Source organism: Anarrhichthys ocellatus, unplaced genomic scaffold, assembly GCF_004355925.1.
Source record: "Anarrhichthys ocellatus isolate YVR2014 unplaced genomic scaffold, GSC_Weel_1.0 scaffold16, whole genome shotgun sequence".
In the NCBI taxonomy this organism is placed as follows: domain Eukaryota; kingdom Metazoa; phylum Chordata; class Actinopteri; order Perciformes; family Anarhichadidae; genus Anarrhichthys; species Anarrhichthys ocellatus.
The window spans coordinates 7,824,431-7,846,134 of NW_022280046.1; the positions used below are offsets into that span (position 1 = coordinate 7,824,431).

General features: G+C 41.3%; 3 protein-coding genes across 6 annotated transcripts in view; all 3 read right to left on the reverse strand.

Annotated features, from left to right (window-relative positions):
- Positions 1-714: 714 nt before the first annotated feature.
- LOC116388208 (phospholipase A2-like) lies at positions 715-4,066 on the reverse strand. The gene is made up of 4 exons (XM_031855888.1): positions 2,263-4,066; positions 2,002-2,149; positions 1,307-1,440; positions 715-833 (listed from the first exon to the last, which is right to left on the reverse strand). Exons 1-4 carry the CDS (start codon positions 2,309-2,311, stop codon positions 715-717), a joined length of 450 nt encoding a protein of 149 aa, XP_031711748.1. The 5' UTR covers positions 2,312-4,066.
- Positions 4,067-4,146: 80 nt separating this feature from the next.
- prkab1a (protein kinase, AMP-activated, beta 1 non-catalytic subunit, a) lies at positions 4,147-12,909 on the reverse strand. 4 transcript variants are annotated; one of them, XM_031855886.1, is made up of 8 exons: positions 12,749-12,909; positions 10,044-10,288; positions 9,769-9,938; positions 9,320-9,413; positions 8,088-8,202; positions 7,764-7,897; positions 7,423-7,491; positions 4,147-5,864 (listed from the first exon to the last, which is right to left on the reverse strand). In XM_031855886.1, exons 2-8 carry the CDS (start codon positions 10,191-10,193, stop codon positions 5,787-5,789), a joined length of 810 nt encoding a protein of 269 aa, XP_031711746.1. In that variant the 5' UTR covers positions 10,194-10,288; positions 12,749-12,909; the 3' UTR covers positions 4,147-5,786. The 4 variants fall into 4 exon arrangements, with proteins under 4 accessions (XP_031711746.1, XP_031711747.1, XP_031711744.1 ...); XM_031855887.1 differs by lacking the exon at positions 12,749-12,909 and adding an exon at positions 11,913-12,004 and having other exon boundaries at positions 10,044-10,226; XM_031855884.1 differs by lacking the exon at positions 12,749-12,909 and adding an exon at positions 11,913-12,004.
- Positions 12,910-19,697: 6,788 nt separating this feature from the next.
- The window catches only part of phf24 (PHD finger protein 24), a 33,410-nt gene continuing 31,403 nt past the window's right edge, over positions 19,698-21,704 (reverse strand). The window contains exon 8 of the mRNA XM_031855669.1: positions 19,698-21,205. Within this exon, the coding sequence (XP_031711529.1) occupies positions 21,109-21,205 (97 nt within the window). The 3' untranslated portion in view covers positions 19,698-21,108. The remainder of the gene's footprint in view (positions 21,206-21,704) is intronic.

A 21,704-nucleotide genomic window follows, 5' to 3' on the forward strand; every position in this document is an offset into this window, starting at 1 on the left:
TTGGCACAGCTGGTGCTCCGTGACTAATTACATTCTCCTATGAATGCAGCAGTGTGCTGGACCACCAGAAGTGTGTGAGCATTCGTGCAAATAAAACAAATGTCGTGAGGCAACTCCACCGGCAGCACTACATTGTTATTTTCCTTGTCAAAAGTGTAGCAATATTGCCATATATGAAGGGTGAAATGGTCATCAAGCAGACAAGAACTTATTGAATTACTCATCACCATCATGCAGTAGTATTTCAATTGGTTTGGTTCAACTTTCTGTAGAGGCTTTTTCATAATGATGCAATACTCTCCTGCTACTACAGAGATAAACATGAGGACAAATACAGCCTGTAAGTTCATGTTCCGCCATATGTTCAGAGACATGGAAAGTCCCAGACTCAGTGTTCAAAGGCATGTGTGCTGCCCGTTAGCTGTGGAGGAGCAAGTGTCAGAGTTCCCAGAACATCTGTGAATTCACAACAGCGCCCTCTGTAGTAACTTGAAAGAGAGGTCGATCAAACTCTGTTTATTGACAGGATGGCTTCGCCATTTGGAACACAACAGGACTAATTCAGCACACGGAGGGAATGGTTGATGGTTACATGTCTAATACACCAAGGATCCTCAGTAAATTCATCTGTCACTTGTAAAAACTACCAACAACAAAAATGGACATTTTTTGTGTCGAAGTGTGGACTCCTATTGTGATACAGTTGTCTGGTCTTTACTGACAGTGGTCGCTGGGCAGGTGCTCGTGCTCAGGGATCCAAGGTGTTCTGGCAAAACACTCGGCGGCCTTCCTGTCACACTCACAGATGAACATCTCACACTCGTCGTTATTGTCTGGGGGGGGGGAGGTAAAGCAGAGAAAGACTCTGTGATTACCAAAAGACCGACAATCATCCCTATAAATTAGAGAAACTGACCGGCGAGCTCACAAAGAACGGATTGCGGCCACTGATAGCATCGTGAATTGCGCATCATGTTCAACCGCTAAGAGATCTGTATCAGAATATAGGGATCATCAACAATCGGTAATTAGTATCGGCGTCAAAAAACGTGATCAGGGATCTCTAGAAGTCATATTTGCTCCCCTTTTTTTCTTGTGCTGACCCGATCTGTGATCTAATCCGTGATACTATCCGAACCGTGAGTTTTATGATCCACTAGTTATTTCTCATTATCATTTGTTTATTTCACCCCCTCAGACAATAACTAAAAGTAAAGCCATGAAATGGAAACAATGTAAACAAAGCAAATGAACAAGTTAATACAATAAAGAGAGCGGGAGAGTCCCTTTGTCTCGGTGTACTCACTGCCACAGGTGACCTTCCTGTTTGTCTCGTCACAGCTGTAGCTGTACAGCTCGGTGTAAGGATTGTCGAGGATGGGCCAGCACTCGGAGTGCTGCATGGCTGCATTGTAACACTGGTCATGCACTTGGCAGCACCTACAGGTAGAAAAATTAATGAAAAAAGTGTCAAGCAAGTTACATTTCAACACGTTCTCATTCCAACTCGTCACATGCCGACGCTTGGTCGGACCACTTTCCAACGCACTGGGTAAACCAGCGCACGGTCGCAGCAAACACGTGGTTAACGTTGTGAATTCAAGCAAAAAAACTCTTGCTTAGGTTTAGACAACAAAACCACTTAGCTAGGTTAAGGAGAAACATCACGGTTGGCCTTAAAATAAATAGGTAAACAAAGTCAAACGTAACCAAAGTAACATAAGAACAGAAAACCTGTACCTTTAAAAATAACTCAACACTTTGGGACACGAACACCGTTCTCCTGGTTGAAAGTCCTGTGTTTGTTTAAATGTTTTCTCTCTATATTACGTCATCGCACACTAACGCAGCATTTTCTCTGAGCATCTAACAATGAAGCTGATGGGTTTACATTGTAAATACTTAAAAGCCCGGTGCATCTCATACAGAGGCCAAAGGGCTCCTTGTGCGTTGGTATTTGACGCATCATTTGAGTATGAAGCAGAGTGAGTGGATCAGGACCTATCCAGATCATCCACGGGTGTGCCGGAGCCTCCCATTCCGCAGTAACAGCCGTAGTCGGTGTAGTCGAGGGTAGGCCAGCTGTCGGGCATCAGGCACAGGATCATCCTTCTGAACTGGTTCAGAGCCTTGTAGTCCAACGAGTGGGCTGAAGCACAACAAGCAGGCACCAGTCAGAACTTCCATTTACACTCCACTAGAAGTGAATCTATTATTCACAATGCGTGCAGATGAAGAGCTTTGTTGTCAAGTTGTACTCACCAACAGAGAGGCTCGCAGCCAAGAGAAGCAGAGCCTGGAGGGTCTTCATCCTGTATGTCAGGAGGGTCAAGTCAAGCAGCTCTCAGTGATGTGAGGCCCCTCTTTATATGTGCGTATATGTAGTATGGGACCTTTGGACCTGCCCTGTCAGCTGCTCATGCTACTTAATGTACTCTGAGATTTACACACAAACCAGCACATGTGTAAAAGCAGGTAAGCATTCTCACGCTCCCTGAACAGTGCGGCATGATGTTAAGTCTCTGAGCTTCTCTCTAGTATAGAGTGGTTGGGTATCCATGTGGGGGGGCACTAGATACACTAGTATGGTTACAGGTTATAATAAAAACTCATTTAAATGGTTTAAAAAAATACTAGGTTCTGTATGTGCTCTCTGTGTGATTCTTCTAGTCCCTACATAATGTATGAGTTGTGAAAGTGCATCCACTGAAGTATTATGTGCAAATCCAAGCACTTGTACTATACTTGAGTATTTCCTTCTTGTGACAATTCATACTTCCACTCCACCTTAGTTCAGAGGGAAATACTGTGCTTCTTATCCCCACTGCAATTATCTGACAGCTTCACGTAATTAGTTTTACTTAAAAAATGTATTTTTTACAGTACAGCTGAAACGATTAGTCGATCAATCGACTGGCAAGGAATTACCTGAAGAACGATTTCAGTAATAGTTATAAAATACTTTATTTTTAAGACTTTTGCACAATTGGTTGCGTCATTTTGGACTGCGGGTAATTGGTTTGTAATTCTGGAAATAGTGAAAAATGGCATCACAAACTATGAATTCTTTACAAAAGAAATTAAAAAAATCAGCAGATTAATCCATAAATAATCAGTTGCAGCCCTATACAAAATAGTTCAAATGAGCATTCACCCCAACATTGCTTTTACATTAAGGAATGAATAATTCTCTAACAGGGGCTATTTTTTCTGCATCGAGTCCATTTTCCTGATTATACTTTCATACTTATGCTTACGTAGCATTTTCAATGCAAGACTTTTAATAGAGTACCTTTACAGTGTGGTATTAGTACCTTTACTTAAGTAAAGGACCTGAATACTTCCCCCACCACTGCAACATACGATGTCTGTGAATGTCTTCTTTACCTTTTCTGTCCATACATGATCATCAAGCAGGACCACAACATGAAATACCCCCGTGTCCAATCTAGAGATAACCATGGGACCAGATGCAGACATGTTCCGCCATATGTACAGACACATGGAAAATCCCAGACTCCAAGAGCAACCGTGATATGATGAGCACTCAGAGGTCGGGGGCAAAGTCTACAAACACAATGTGTCCTGTACAGAAGCTACGGAGGAGGATGTGTCAGATTTCCCAGCACATCTCTGAACAGTGATGTTTCCTTTTTTAGCTTTTTTTCTAGTTTGTATTCATTCAAAGTTAATGAATACACTAATAATATGGGTAAAACAATACTTTATATGTGGTACGTTTCTACTTACATTTTTCAAACTGAACAGTCTTTTAGTATTTCTCTGTCAAGCGTATTGTTAAAAAACAAGCATAAAGTGTAATGAACCCAATTATAATGATGAACACACTTTTTCATATTCTTTATAACATGACTGTTATGAACATGTAGCGGTCCACAATTCCTTGGGACCTGCTGTCATTTTTCTCTTTTTACCAAATGTTGATGAGCAACGAGGGGGCGTGTCGGCCGGTAAAGCACTTCCTGGAAGGCTGCTCTAGTGGCGTCCTCCTCAGAGATTCCTCCTCGCTCCTAAGAGCTTTGGGACGGCCGTCAATATGGCAGAACAACTTCCGGTTTAAGCGAGGATCGAGGAAATGCCAAATAAGAGACTTGGGATGTGGTCAGAAATACAACAAACCATATGTGACTTTGTAACTTAATCTTTAATACAAATATCTCTCAAAATTGGAAACAAAAATGTACACACCATCAAAAGGTCAACGACATTTTTGATACTGCGATATATTTTCGCATCAATAAATTATTAGTTATTTCTGAGAAAACAGCAGACAAACAAATGGGATGTTTACTGAGGAGATTGTCTGTAGAACGGAAATAATTAACATCACGGTCTAATCTGATAATTGCAATGATACATTGATGTAAATAGAAACCACTTGCTTTTTAACTTAAAGCACATTCCTGTCAGACGTCATGAAATACAAAGACCATTAACGGTACAAACATGAACAACTTACATCTCACATACTTATATAACAGTAGGACTCTGTCAAATGATCCTATTCTCATTCCTTCATCATAGTTCTTCAAGGTAACATGACATGTCTCGTACTGACCCTTATTTCAGTCCAAATATCTTCATTATTCCATTTCCTGCTTTGTCTTTTTTTCTTCCCTCAACCATCTGACACGGACACTGCTACTAAAGATTGTCAATGTTCACTAAGCTGGCGGAAATCAACTGTCTGGTGTGACTGGAATGCATTTAAATTGTATAAAAGAAGGAAAATGGTTGTGATTCAGTGTGAAGACCAGTTCAGAAGGGTCAGCGTTATTCTGCATTGTCGTGCTGCAAGTGTACATACACTGTATGCATATTCTACATCAAAAATAAACCTTTGTTGTCATAGTGCAAAGCTAATAAAATCTCAAAAAAAAAAAAAAAAGCTGCTCTTGTCTAAATCTTGACCACATCACTGCAACTAACTAAAGAAACTTTTTGACAACAAACCACATCATAAACCAAAGTATAAAAAAAAATATTACGACATATTCTGACTAATGATAATGTGTGTGCTTTGCCGTCATCAGTAAATATAACTCCACACGTTCTCAAGATTAACAGGCAAATGAAAACAGTGAACTACTGCAGTGCATTCACTCCTTCCACCTCATTCACATTCTCCATTGTACTGCTGTTGTGTTTTCAATGACACTCTGCAGCTCCCTCCTGCATCTGAGGGCTTTCTGTCACATTATCCCAGCATTTCCAGTAGGGCTGCTGGGCAATATATTGATATTTTTTTCAATGTCGTGATATGATACTAGATATCGTGAAGTGTAGCTGCATGACTTTAAAGTTTGCCTCGGCTCACTTAGTCGTTATATCCACATTACTGATCTCGTGCGTTTTGATTTTTCTCCATACGGCCCAGCCCCACTCCTCACTACATTCCTGTTCGTATTGACCACAGACATGCCGTAATGCCCAGCCTCCACTATTACTGCCTATCTACGTCTACAAAGCAAAGACAGTGTTGTTGACACCTACAGAGGGCAACCGGTGAACAAATAAAGGCAGGTTATGTAGGACTGGAATGACTGAGCGACATTTATCATCCCGAACAGATGTGCACAATAACTGGATATACAGGGAGTGTACAGAATATAATCTCTGAGCTATTATTAGCCATAGCTTGATCTAGGATTCTCATCCAGGACCCCAAATTCACCTGCCGTCTCTACGTTTACGGAAAGAACAGGTGGAGCTGATATTTTGTACACTCAGTGTGCAGTTTTCTGACCGGATGAAAAAGTCGTCAATCAGATGGGCTTGTACAGCAACGTGGTGACGTACTTCTTCTTGTAGCGGTGTGTCGCGCTGAGCACCATCACTCCATCCTGTGACGGGAAAAAGACAACGTGGAGGAAAAATTAACTAAAAAAAAAAAAAACAACTAATCCAAACTAACACATGTGGGCCGATGGGAACAATGTTATCAGTCATCCCCATATGTCGGCACACTGCAACAGCGTAGAGATTAGTGGGAGGGAAGCCCACTAATCTCAACAACCCGCTCCGCTCACTAATCCCCCAATCAACAATGACACAATGTAATGTCTACCACTACGATGTTTTCATAGAGTCACTTAAGCCTCGGTTATTCTTTCCTCAAAGATGGTCCGATGGCACATGAGCCAACGTGATTTTTTTATACTCCCTGCGAGTTTCTCTTCACGGCAAACCAACATACTCAAAGTTCTCCATAGTATCCGCCCATTTGCAGATGCGTCGGCAACGCTAACCTCTCGATGATTGGCTCTTAGTTTTTGACCAAAGTTTTTGTAGAAAATCCAGATTTTTTGTAATTGTGATCTTTAATGCTAGATTGTTTGTCTGTCTCGTGCAATGATGGCTTAATCTAAAAACCTATCTTGTGTGGTTGATAATAAAGGTTATTCATAGAGCACTTATCACGACCAACAGCAAAGTGTTTTACAAGGCAGACATAAAATGAAAAAAAGGGTACAATGCAAAATCTGTACTTTACAAATAAATATAATCCGAACATGGTCTGCAAACTACAAGTAGCCTACAGTGACTTCCTGTATATTCTTTGAAGGCTGCTGGAAACTTGACCGCAGTATTTTCGTCATCGCCCTCTGCTGCCTCCGCCTGATCTCGTCCACTTTCCAGGCGAACGTTGAATGTGCACGTGCGACCTTCGCGCAAGCAAAAATCTGGCTTCTGAGAGAATCATCCGAGTCTCTGGCTGTAAAGCATCTATTTAAGGAAACCAAACACCGCTTGCTGCTTTACAACAAAGTTTCACTGGGCATATAGGAATGTTAGTGTTGTTTTTAAGAGCGACTAGAGAGAAAAACGTGAACCTAACCTTTTTAAAAGGTCTTTAACCAGTAAATCAATGGAGGGCTTTTAATGCGACGCTGATACAGAGGATATTAATGGAGGTTAACAGGTCATTGTAGGAGAAAATGATCTACATTAAAATATGGGTTAGTTTTCGGTGCTTTCTTCTTAATGGATCACTTTTAAAAAAGGTGCTATGAACGAGATCAGGGGATCTCAACATGGTGATGGCTGAGACGGAGGCTCGCAGCTAACAGCGTAAACTATGGCAAAAGAGCTAACGGTGTTTGCCTGAGGGCTAAATTAAGAGCTATGTGAGAAGGGGGAACTTAAACCTCCTGATATGGCAATAAGATAAGCTCTTCTTTTTAGCAGCCTTGTAATCATCGTCTGCATTCCATAGATACAATCTGCTGAGCAAGCTCGCTAACAGCTGCAGCAGCTCACAGTTTCTACTCGAAACGCCAACAAAGCTGGTCCTTTCTCAAGTCTCACCACAGAGAAGTTCTGTCACATTTCAGCAGCCACGTGGTGCTGGAAAGATAGACACAAAAGTGTTTGGTGTGACTCAGTCAGCTTGATTCTTACCTTAATGGAAAGAGCGTAGAGGTGGTTGAGCATGACATGGTTGGGTTCTGGGAGTAGTGCAGGGTCACACTGGATATAAAAAGAAACAGACAAAAGGAGACTTTCTTTAGCTTTGCATGTGCGATATCCTAGCAGAGACGTTGTTTGATGGTTGACAAAAAGGTCTATGACAGGAACTTTGCCTCTCAAAAACTAGATGGTATTTCAAGTTAATACATTTCAAGGATGCGACAGATAAAGCGCGCAAAAAAAAAAAAAAAAAAACGAACAAGAAGTTTATGGAAATGGAAATAATTGCGATTAATGAGCCCCGTTTAACCAACTGCATCACGGCTACTTACAGAAATCCCAGTGTCTTTGTTGAGGATGACCTGCAGCAGGTGAGGTGGGAGGATGGGTGGAGACTTGATCTTCTCTTCCTGTTTAGGAACATATGCGTCCTGATGATACGGCCCGGGAGGAGAGCTGGAGAAGTCTGATGGGGGGTGGAGACGGACATGGTAGATATTCAATCACGTTTAATAATAATAGTGCGTTTTGACATTGTGACCAAAATATTTCATAATAACAGACGAAAAGATGTTTCAGTTCTGTACCGGTTTTGGGGCCCCACCCATCACAGAATGTAACCGGGCAGTCATGAGGAGAGGATGTCCAGCACTCACCTGACATGTCAGAGCATTTCTGCGAGTCCACCATGAGAGCGTCGAATACCTCGAAGTCCGTTTTCCTCACCTGGATGATGTTGTTGACCGTCCCGAGCTGACTGTTCACAACCGGCTGTGAGGAAACGTGAGACGATCAAATTCACAACTAAAGCGCAGAAATATAAACCAGCCAGACGCCATGTAATTTCTAGGGGTGGGGGAAAAAAATCGATACAGCATAGTATCGCGATATTTTGCGTGGCGATATTGTATCGATACACGGACGCCAAGTATCGATCTTTTATTATATAAACTATTCATTAAAATAAAAAAAAATTACTAGAAAAATCAAACCAATTGCTTTTTCAGTCCACTAGATGGTGCCGAGTTGTTTTCTGGTGAGGTCAGCAAAGGTCCCGGGTCAGCGTGATTGGTAGGAAGTTGGTCAAAACAAAGAGACATCTGGCCTCACAACGGGGTTAAATCTGCCAACAGTAGCCAGGCTCATGGGGAGAGTGCAGCGCATAACTGGCTCTCTGCCCTCGACGTCCACGCATCGCAAGTTATACTGAGTTATATAATTCTTATATCCTACTTATATAAGTTATAGTTCATATACTGAGTCCACACATTTGCATTTAGTTAAGTTGGACTATGTAGTAATACAAACAGTGAAACGGTTCAAGCGACATTTATGACATTGTTGGTCAGTCTGTCTGCTTGACAATCCTATTTTGCTGCAATAAAAATTATTGAAGTGAGATGAACAGACTGAAAACTTTATCTTCTTAGATAAAACATGTTGACACAGTTTTCCTTTGGGGACATAATTTGAAGTTGAAAAAAGTAATAAATCGCAATATAGGCCTATGTTATCGCAATACGCAGAATATCGCAGTATCGTGATAATATCGTATCGCGGGACCTCTGGTGATTCCCACCCCTAGTAATTTCTATAATAAATAACCGTTGTTTTAAGGTAACCATCGGTTTACAGGTGACGTATAGTTACAAGAGCAAGAATTTAAACTCAATAAAGTCACTCCCTGCACAATGTGTCACGTTTACTGTTCATGCGATAACTACATTTCCACAGATACAGAACCAGTCTTGTTGTGCAACAGATGCGGTCTCCCTCAGATCACGGCTTGCAGGCAGAATTAATAACAATCTACACTTGCTGGGGTCATATATACTGCTGGTATTACTCGAAACAAACTGCCTGTTATGATTCATAATGTAATACTGACCTCAGCTGGGTCGTGGGTCCACTGGCCGTCCACGTAGAACTTGTACTGATGCTCCCCTTCTGGCAGATCAACAATGGCCACGAAGGTGTTCTGACTTTGACACAGATGACAAAGAGGAAACATTTGGCACACAAATTGAGTTAACAGTACGAGAAAGCACTAACTACCCAACCTTTAAACAAAAACTAAAAGGGACGACTTAAAGCAAACCAATCCTGCAGTCACGAGTAATCACACTACTTCATCTCTGGCACTGCCGTGACATACTCATAGTTTTTACAAATCTGCTACTTTTGTGATGCATTCATGTATTTTGTTGTATTGTACATTTAAATTGAGGTGGAAACTGAGTAATTGACTAATGTGCACTGTCCCTGGTAAATAAATAAAGAAAATTAACTAGTAACTAATATAGAATTATAACCACACAGTTTAGGACGGCCCTTCACCTTCGTATGAGAGGAATCTTGTTGACCCAGTTGTTGAAGGATCCGGAGAGGTAGACCTCCCTGCCATCTCCAGTCCAGCGAAAGACTGTTGGTCGGTCTAGAGTTGGCGCTTTGTCATCTACTTCCAAGTCATGCTGCCAGGCGAGGAACTCCTCTTTCTCTAACGGAGCCTAAAACAACCGCCAAGTAACCGCCATTAATTCACCTCGTGCAAAAATGGCCATGACCTTGTCAGAAACTCACGACCGGTCTCTGAGACGGGCGGCACAACTTACCTTCATGTCATCGCCGTGAAAAATATCTGCATCGTCGGGGCTGTCCATCAGGATTTTTGGCCCCCCTCCCTCCTTGGCACCTCGGCTGTCCCTCCGCTGGGCCTTGTCCCCATGGCCCATGGCAGCCCTCTCACTGCTTGTATTCCCCATGGCTGTGTCTTGTTGTAGGCTGGTACAAGGTCACTGTGAGGAAAAAAAAGCCGGCCAGCAGCTCAGAAAAGACTGAGCTGAGAAGACTTTTTTTTCTTAAAAAGAAAAAAAAAGGTAATTAATCAATAGCTGCTACCGGAGTGCTGGCGACACAAGTTGCTGTTTAAGACCTCATCACTCAAATGACAAAGATAAAAAAAAAAATTTAAAAAAAGTACACCTTAGGCGCTAACGCTCTTATCTGGAATGATTTACTATGTGCTTCAGCAGAAGAAGTTAACTCAAACGTGCAGCAAATCACAAGCAGCAGCGGGTCGGAGCCATGGAGGAGGACTTGACAGGCTTATGATTTGTACCACTTCAGAGAGAGACACGGCTCTCTTTACAGCACCACATCATCTGACAGCTGGCTTTATAAACATGTTCATGAAACAATCCCTGCAACTGGGAACTGAATAGCCGTGGACAAGTAATATTTCAACGCACCACCTGGGGGCCAAAATGATCCTCGCATAAAATGTATTCCAGCATGAAACCTTTTCTTTAAAAAGGGGCCAATGTTTTGCTGGATACTCTATTGACTATCTGTCACATTTTTCACATTAGTATTACTACATTTTCGACTCTCAATAAGCAATCTGCACTGCCGGTTGAATAAGTAAGCAATGGTAACATAACCTTGACCAAAAAAAAAAAGGGGGGGGATGATATGACATTTACAGCAATGGATCACCTATTCTCAGGATGTTTCAAATCCAGTTCCACGCCTCTGTGTAGCGCGAGGAAACCAACGACCAGAGGTGACTTTGAAAACCTCTGCCGACGTTGTTTAAAACTGCAGAGTGTACATTTTAAGAGTAACATAAAGTAGTTTCCTACCACCGTTGTTGAGACATTCCTTGGTAATCATCATGTGATTACTGTATGTGTCACTAATACATGAACTCAGTTTAAGGCGACAGAAAAATATTGTAAGTATTTAGTGTCTGAAGGTTGGTGATTGATTGCACAAATAGGGTTTTTCTGGTTAAATACAAACAAAATATATAATCTGATAATTCCCTGTCAGTGTCTGGTCATAACAAAAAGTATCAACAGTTTACTGCGAGATTTTATATTATAATAACTTGGGTAGCTACTAATACAAGTCGATATTCCTGAGTTTTGCTTTTACTGCATTAGGTTGAGGGGAGTTTGAGTTATTTTTCACTGCATGACAGTATCACGATTATGAGTAAAGTGACGTTTTAAGCACTCGTCATCTGTAAATATTAGTTAGTGTGATGACATTAAACCGGGTATTGTGCAGCTCATAGATAACTGTTATAAGCACAACAGCAGTTCTTCAGACGACTCCATGTCAAGTTGACTAACGTTAAGTGCAAACACGTTGACATTAGCCACCGGGCTAACGTTACGTTAGCTCATGTTTAAACCTGACGTGCAAGAAAATAAGCGCCATTACTATCTCTTGTAGAGTTCTAGTGGGAACCGGGCAGGTAACGTTTGAGCCAATAGTAGCAGAGTAGCAATTAGAGGTAACCTCACCGTCACGGTTTACTGAAGCTAACAGTAGTTAGCAGCTAGCCTCGGTGTGCTGCGTAGCCGGTTGGACGTCCTCAGAACTCATATTGTGCTACTGGCTGCTACATAGAAGTGATGGCGGTTCAAACACTGAACGCACGGAGTATAAATGCAGACATTGGTGTTGCTTTTTACCTGACAAGCGTTTGCCGTCGTAGGCGTCCGTGTTAGCTCATCTGACCCATTTCTTAAGGGAAGAAAACAAAACATTTGGTCATGCTAAAGAAACCCGCCCCCCTCGGTTCGCGCACGCGCAGAAGATCAGACATTAAAATAGGATACACTTGATTGAAAACTACCGAATAAAACTACTCAATATAGCATAATATTCCACCCACATGCACGTATTGTTGTTTAAACCTATATGTGTCAGTGTTAGTATTTTGTCATCATAATAATATTTTAAAGGCCACAGACCAGTGTGATGTAATTTTATGTTTTCAACACTAGATGGAAGCATGAGCTTTATGAAAATACTGATCTGTCTGCATTTAGTGAGCTGATAAAAGGTTGAGCCTTACTTTCTAATGTTTTTTTCTGTAAAAACTGATGTACTTTAAGGGATATTGTATAAAATGCAACTACTAGAAATAGCGTATATTTTAATTAATCAGGTGACCTGTGCAACACCAAAAATGGGAACAACAAAGACAGACAAAAAAAAATGAGTCAGGAAAATTGTCAATGCAGGTAGATATTATTTCAGGGCATAGGCCATCAGAATATATTGGCTTAGCAAGATAAAGACATTGACCGAGGCTGTAGCTACATTAGGTATTACGTAGACCTACATGTAGCATATTACAACGTGCATCATTAGTAATGAGAAAAGATAATTTCATATTAAGATTTGCAGTTCTTAATGTCATGCCACTGATTTATGATGGCGACAGTACCTTCAGCTGAATCTAGGCTACGGATAAAAAAAAGAAAAGAAAACTCAACAGCTTTGTGCAGTTCTTGACATTTACCGTCAGATGGTTCTTGGATGAATCATGTGCAGTGAGGGAGAGCGACTCTCCATTCACACAAAAGGTCTTCAAGTGACCTTCGAACTACAATGGTCCAGCTGTAACAATGCCTTTTTATAACCTTCAAAACTTCAAGGCCCCACTTTGTTTCCTGTGAGCTCTGTGATGCCTAAAATACCCTACTCCGTGGAGATAAGATGATGTAGCACATCGCTAATTCTTAAATCAGGCAGCCCAATCTGATCCTAAATCAGTGCCAAACGTCACGCAGCTGCTGTAGTCCCAATTGCCTTGAGCAGTGTTGTTGTGCCACAATGTGCCAAAATGGCCCCAGTTTGTCAATGTTCTTATCTCGTATCATTTTGCATTTTTTGGTTCATTTTTTAGGGGCCTAACGCATGCAATACAAGCTGAACATTTTAAACAGTATAGCTGTTGGTGTATGTCCTCTTTTTTTTTGGGGCACCTTCTCCTACAGTATTTTCTTTTTGTAGGGTCATGATAAGCTGCGACAAAAGCCAAAACAGCGTATTTTCCTCTTTTGTTTTTGTCCCCTCGCCACTGTGCGCTAACTGCACCAATTATCTTTCACATGAACAGCCATCCGACATCCTTCAGACACAGAGTTAGGGGGTTGCACAAAATGAGGAGCTAAATAAATGAAGAAAGAAAATGTGTCCAGCAGAGATGTGTGAACTGAAGGGAGGTTAGATTCCACTGGACCATTTCAAAACACAAGAATCTACATGTGGCAAGGCCCTATTATCTACAATGTCGCAGCAGACGCAGTCCCGAATTGTCACAGTTGCATGCAGTACACAGATTTCACTCCACACCGGGTGTTCAATTACATGGATTTCATTTTTCCCTCCACAGCCTTTATGCCTCGTAATAACCAGCTTATTTTGTCGGTTTCTTTTCAGATGGCTTCTCATCTGCAAGGAAATATTATTGAGACATGTGAACGCAAGAAGACTGTTATTGTGTGATGAAAATAATTGATATGTGCATGTTTTTGTGCAGATAGAGCAGAGGAGGGATATGTGCCACACAGCATTTTAATTGGAGCATTTCAGTATTTCATGAAATTTTTTTTTTTTTTCAAAGGAGGTATTTGCACATCAAACTGGTGCGTTGGAATGCATCATTTAAGTCCTGCACAGTCCTCTTGCTCAGCATCACAATTTTGTAATCATGCTAACATTTCGGTCCCCTCTCGACACTTTTTTGTCAAGAGCGCTTATCAAATGAGTCCTAAAAATCTAAAAAGCCAGGCCTGTTAGACGGCCGTCCTGCAACCCGACGGCTGTGGCTGTAATTGGCAGCACGACAGCTGAGGAGACTGAGTGGGCTCCAAGGAAGAAGTTGGCCTGGTTGGAGGTGGGCTGTGATGTCTTCGCCTGCGAGTGGAGGCAGATCTAAAAATGGATCGGAGAGATGGTGTGGTGTGTTGTTAGTTTTGATGTGTTGAAAATCAGTTGGCAAACAAGGACTGAGGCTGGAGGGGGTTAACCCTGATCCCTGGTCATCTCCTGATCTCTATTTTATTATCATTATTATAAGATATTTAGAATTTCCTTTTTCATAACAACACCTTCAATGTTCACTTTGATAGAATTTCCCTCCAAAACGCCAAAAGCTAAAGCCCAAACTGGGAGCGCTCATAGAAATCCTGCATTGGCCAACAGACCTGCCGATGAACTCCGCGGTGTGAGTGACGGGCTGACATTTTGCCGCGGCTCCATTCTGGCGCCCTTTCCCCAGAGCCATGACCACACTGCCACTGTTGTTTACCACAAGTCATCCATGCTGAGTGAAGTCATCACACAGCAGCAGCAGCCGCAGCACCTCAGCCAGCAGCTGGCCCTGATAGACTCTCTGTAGGACAAGCCAGATAACCTTTTATACTGAGTTACTCTGGATTACACATGGGAGGGGGGGGGGGGGACTCACAAAGTCACACTTGTTGCCTTAACACCCTTACAGACCCACAATCTTTGCGTGATGCAAAAAACTTGTCACGCTTGTGTTCATGCAATTTTTATGAAACATTGAATAAAAACCTGTTTCTTTAAAGTGCTGAAATTGAAACATTATGGAATACAAAAATCTTCTTTTCCAGGCTTAAAGGAAAAAAGGTTATTATCCCCAAACATTAAATGAAAACCAATAACAATACTGTCTGACTTCCCCTCCCTGTTTGTAGCCAAGGCTCATTGGTTCCTACCAAAATAAAATGTAATAAACATTCTCATTTCATAATCAAAAAAGGCTCAGTCAGTTTTTAGAATTATGGGCACTGCAGTTTAAGCATTAATCAAACAGTAGTTAATTGTGCATTTCTTGTGGACTATTTTCTGAGGGGGATTAATACACGTTCAGCGTTCTCCCGAGTATTTATAGAAGCTAAACAATGTATGTTTGACTGATATAAAAACTACAGTGCCCATGTTTGTAATGCTGGAACAGGTCAACTAGTGCAACACTGCCTCATAGATGTGTTTATGGCACAGAGGATTAAGCTGCGTCACAATTTGGACAATACTCGTTCGGGTCGATTGATGGTTGGTTTTGGTCTCATAATGGGATTTGATCACCATTAGAAAAAATACAAAATAATGCCAGCCTCAACCTTCAGGTAAAATCCTGAAAATCTGGCATATATACGGTGTATATGGGATTTCAAAACATCTCTTTCATTTTGTCTGTGAGTTTCACACTTCTTGCTTCAAAACTTGATCAGTCAAGTGATCTTACATCTTGTCTAGATTTACTATGGTCTACTAAAAGTTTAAATTAACTGCAACAACATTGCTGAATGAATAGTTCCACTGACACCTCCATCAAACCGAGTTATACGCACAAGTGCAGCTGACTTACATCTCTGTGTAAAACTCTGTTGTACACAATATAAGAACTGCCTTCTCTTTTGTCGCAATCAATACGCCTTAGGTTAAAGCTGTCCAAGGTTGAATTCCACTCTTTTATCAAAGAAAGAGTCGTCTTTACACCCTGTCATAACATGTGCAAGCAAGTATAAAATGGATTGTGAAAGTGGGTGCACTTTAAAAAAATGTTTTCAGAAATGTCTGTATTCAAAACAAAAAAAACTAGAAAGGTGCACTTAATAAAGTGCAGATCTCTGAGAGGTGTGTCTTCAACGGCCGCTGCTGTATTGTTGGCTAACCCCCCGTTTACACTCTGATGGGCTATAAGGGATTGTAAAACACACTTTATTCAAACTCAAAAACAAGCAGTGATGTATGCAGTCAATTGTCTCAAACTCGACGTATAAGACATTTCAAGTGACTTACAAGTGGCAATGTACTCAGCAGTGTGAGTGACGGCAACCATGAGAGGTCCTTGAGTATGCAGCCATAACTGGCCACCCGAAATATTCAGCAGTTTGCTGCAGCAGAATGGGAGATTAGACATGGACAGACACAGAGGCGCACACTCACACACACGACCAATCGCATGATCCTTGTGGCGGACATAGATATTGAAAATGAGATTTGATTCCAAAACATCTTGAAAGAAGTCAATCTCAATTGGTTACATTTGCAAACATTGGCAAATGTATTCATTTGTTTTAGACTGGAAAAAAATATTTTCTCTTTTTTTTTAAATATATATATATATATATATATATATATATATATATATATATATAGTATATATATATATATATATATACAACTTTTCTTTGGTAGACATAAAGACTTGATCCTAAGTTGAGTATCCCAAATGACATGAAGGCTGCATCACAGGGCTTTAAACAATATTTCTCATTAGCCCGGTAATTTGTGAGGCTACTTGGGTGGGACAACCTTGGACTAATTCAGAGCTCAAGTTTCCCGTTTGACTCAGCATTTAATGCAGCCATTAGCCCGGTCAACAACACCATGATTGAATCAGTTATGAAATAATTAGATAAGATCCTCATCTAAATGATTTCTCTCCCACACACACTCTCTCTCACTTTGTGTCCTTTCATCTCTTTCCTGTTTTGTCTCTGTGTCTTTCTCTCTATTTCTACTGTGTGTGTTGTTCTCTCTCCCATTCTTACTGTGCGACCTTCAGTTTAGCATTTCCGGAGATGCTACTGACATTGTATTTTTGTTTTACTTACAGATAAAAAAGAAAAATGAGACAAGCTTCGAGGCAGAAGAGCCTTTACGACTCCATTGTCGGACTACTACTAAATTCTGGACAAGCAGGAAGGCAATCCAGGCACTCCAAAATATAAAAACAAGTAACCACGAGGAAGGAAATATTTAGTAAGCCTTTTTTGTAGTGGCTAAATCATCAAAAGACAACATGCTTTAACCACTTCAGGTCTTCCTTAGGGCTAGTAACAAACAGACAACACGAGTATTGGACTCACATTTATAGAGTTACAATGGGGGGCAATCACATGACCCGGATAATAACATGAAGGTGAAATAAATAAAAAATAATGAAAACACACGAACGGAACATGAGAAGAGGTTAAGAAGAATTTTTGTTTTTTTTATACATCATACGTGGACAACACATTCTCGCCCCAATGCATGAAATACCCCAGTTTGTTCAGTGCTCCTAAGCTTCAAACTATGACGCTCTATGAACCCCTTTAGCGTTAGTTTGGACGTGTCAGGGAAGGCGTGTCAATAAACACTTGTTACACGCAGAGGGCCTTTTCAAAATAAACTTTCACCTTCACAGTTAGTTAGGTTGAGCAAAATAGGGTGGTTGACATAACTTGACTAAACCTCACGTGACTAACTAGGGACAAACGAGTCACGTGACTAGCAACTCATGTAAGTCCCACGGCTAACGACACCAATGACTTACGTGACAAACGACTCACTTGACTAATGACTGACATCAAAATTCATTGAGAATTCGAAAATTAGTTTTGCACAGGAAACATACAGTGGTCTCCTGGATGAAAGTCCAGTGTTTGCTTGACACATCTACTGTCGTCCCACCCACCTTGTGTGGACTAGTAGTAGAGTGCAGCGATGACGTATTTTTGTAGGCCAACCCCGTAAATTAGCATCATACTGGTTCCCTTTACAAAAAGCCAAAGGGGTTTTTCCATCGGATTTTGGATTATTGCATAAAAATAAACTCTGTGGCAAACACAAGCTTTTAAGGATATTTACATGTTTTCTTCAGTAAGATAATCTTCTCAAATGAACACTACTTTTATGGTCTTTGAAGCATAAATGCAATTTACAGAAGTAAAAACTAATGTTGGCTGTAAACAAACTACACCACGGTTGTATGAACGCAAGTACAGACAAAGTGGCTGTGAAGGCAAACTAGTTTGAGTGATGAAGTTTAGCCACTTGTTAGCTTTGGCTTTTTTTAGGACACGTAAAAGCTTTAAGTTTCACAAGATGGGTATATACCTACTTTTTTTTTTATCATAGAACAAATCATTGAAATCTTTTAAGCTTATGTTGACCGCAAACCTTATTCTATCTAACCAAATACACAGAAAAAAACTCATTGACTTCGAGACGAGGGAACCGGAAGTGCAAAAATGCTGACTCATTTCAAGGTTTAAGGACTCATTCCTGCAGCACTATGTAAGGTGCGTTTCATAGCGTATTTGTCGCATTGGGATTGAGAATGAGTTGACATGGAAGATAGGTATCCACATATAGGTTTTAATACAGGCTGTTGTAAAAATGGAAAGAATATGGAGTCTATGTCCTCGTTGACACCTCAGTCGATGGATCCAAAAAAACTTTGGTTAAGTGTCTGTATTCTGTCCCTCAGTTTCTGTCCACCTCTCTCTGGCAAACCCCCTAGTGAGAAGGTGACCTCTTGGCAGTACGAAATCGATCCTTCATTTTTATTGCAGGCAGGTGAAAGGTCCAGTGGCCATGATGCCTCTCTAGAGCTCTCCTCTTTGATGTAAACTTGAGCAAACAATCAGCTCCTGTCCGCTCTACCAGTGCCATTCCTGACTGTCCCTGTGCTACGACCCTCTTGGCATTCAATCTCAAACGTACGGAACGCGTTTTGCGATTGTAAGTGTAAGGTAAGCCCTGTGCCCGCTGTGGAATGTATAATTGTGCAATGACACTGGATGAAGCAGCAGTTGTAAGCTGTTTTCTGCTCCATCCTTTTGGAATAATGAGCAGAGGGCAATCACGTTGAGGGAGCTGATAACTGGCAGTATTCTAAACCAGTTTAAATGCAATGCTACTTTATAGCCACTGTAATCGCACGTTTTCTAAATATTTTAAATCAGACTAGAATAAAAGAATAAAATAGGCAATAGAGTCGAACAAAGTAGCACAAAATCAAAATATTTACAAGTAAGACCAATGATACAGTACAACGTATAGTACATGTGTGACATGCAGCGCTGAGGTTTATGATAAAAGCCGTTTATTCACGATGATGTGTAGAGGATGCGGTGGATGTGAGGAGTCCCGCAGCCTGAGGAAAGAAGCTGCTCTGTATTCTGCTCAGCAGCGGATACCGCTGTATCTCTTGCCAGATGGCAGCCGGGTGAACAGGCTGTGGATGGGAGAGGCATCGGCTTTAAGCATCCTTTGGGCTCATCTGAGCGCTATCACTGGTGCTCGGTATATGGGTACCAATGGTGTCCTGGGCAGCTCTAAAGGCACGCTGCAGAGCCGTGCTCATCCCAAGCCATATTTGTTGTGTTTTTGGTAAGGACGCTTTCTATTGCTACCCTACAAAAGTTAATAACAAGGGGATTTTTGCCTCTTAAGGAGCCTTTGCTGAGCCTTTATTTATTTTACTAGAGTGAATATGTGTGATGGCCGTGACAGGTCCTTTATATGTAATATTACACACGTTTGCCTAATTTTCACATGTATTGTTTGTGGGAAAAATATCCTTATTAATATTTTGGTTTCTTTTTTTGGTTGGCATTGGAGTTTTAAAAAAAGGAGAAAAGAAAGAAACCCAAGATTCTCAAGGAGGTCAAATGCCATGCATTTATTTCAGCACTGTGACATATCCCTCAGACAATCAAGATTCATGTCATAACCATACTTTATTTAATAATAGGACATAGACCCGTCATTACATGGCATAAACAATACATGAAGTTCTACTGGTTACAGCACGTTTCCAGTGATTCTACAGGCAGTTTTCATGTGCATTTTAAATTATTGTATAACCTGTAACATTATAGAATCCCAACCACGTTTTTTCCATTAACATGTCTTATTTTTAACAGTGCTTCCTGTATTAACAAAGGACAAACTCTTGCGCCAGATCACCCATTGTCTTTCAGCAATTTTGCTGACAGTTATTATGTCACACAGCAGCCCATCCACTTCCCCGTTCCCACAGTGCAAATAAGGACACTACAAGAGGAGGGCGGATGTTCCCACCTTGTCAAAGTGCAGCTCTGAGCGCAATGGGAACCAAATCTACTATATGGCAGTATATGCACGTCTTTTACCCGGGTTAGCTTTCGTTAACGTTCACGTCCCCTTTTTTTTCACGGTTAGTACTTCGGAAGAACATAGACTCTTGGATGAGGCTGGGGATAAACAGAGGATACATCGGAGGATACAGGAATAAATACAGCTTTATTTTGATGCATAATAATAATTTATACCAGCGTGATTAGCAGTTCTTCATATAATATCAGCTATGCGGACAGCTTTTCATTCCCATTTTGGTATACGTTCAGAGAATGGCAGCTGCGGGGTTAATCTCCACCCCAGAAGTCTTGTCAAACACTACCAATAATGAATTTGCATGTGCCTCTTGTGTAGTGTGATTAACAATTTTGATGGTGAATAACACAATCCCATTACAGCAGCAAGGAACTATTATTAGGGCACGATGAGGCCCGAGGGAATGAATAATTGAAACAGTAACAGCCTGTCACGCTGACGTTCCCGCATGGAAAGAGGGGTGTTATGCAGCTGGAGGGCCAAACAGTGTGTGGTATTCGTATAGTGCGAGCATCCTGGGAGCTTGGATTTGTACGCGCGATCGCTACACTCAACATTTTCCAAATTGACCGACGGGTTGTTCTCTTCCCCGTCCCATTTATCCCTCACATTTTGTCTGAAGTATTTTGTTGGTGTCGTGGACCTGTGATGGCTTCTGTCGCTTGCGTCGCCGGTGTGTCAATCAGCGGGGCGTGTTGTCGGGTGTAGTTGGGTTGGGGGGTGACGCAGAGGAGGGAGAGGTTCCGTCGATGCCTTGATCCACTGTCTCTCAGTGCTTCATCCAGTTTGCTCAGTTGCTCTTCGCTTATCAGCGCGTCTATCTTCCTCCACTCGTCTGTAGACTATAGGGTACACCTTCCATCTCTCTCTCTCTCTCCCCCTCTCTCTCTCTGCTGGGGTGCAGTGGAGGATCCTGGACTATAGAGGCACACGGATGTGCATGGCAGAACTATTGGGCCGCGCAGCCAATAGGTAGATGGCACTCTCCTTTAAAAAGTCTGCCCAGGTCACTGGCCTGTTGGATGAAGAGAGTTTTTATTCATTTACAACAACAACAGAACAACAGAGAAAAGGCTGTTTGTTTGACTATAGTTTATACTGTCAATATGTTGCGTTCTGTCAAAAGAGAAAAAGACTAAAACTAACAATGAATTGAATCTACTACCAAGTATGGCGTCTGTAGCCAAAGCCAATCTTCCTTCTATGTGTCATTGAGCTCCATTTTGCCGAAACTATTAAAAATGAATCAGTGATTAAGTTTACATGCGCACTCATGTTCCACTATTATTCAGAATATGACAATATTCCGTTTGGATATTCTTAATTAGGCCTTATTCCAAATGGAGTATTTTCGCCAAAAATATTCGACTTTCAGGTGCATTTCTTTGGACATGTACACAGCACATTTGGAATATGCTTGTCAATAGTGTTCTGTACTTTGCGACACGTGGCCTCTTTTCTGTTTACGACCAGCTCTGTGTGTTGAACACTAACCAACCAAACAATAGTTTAAA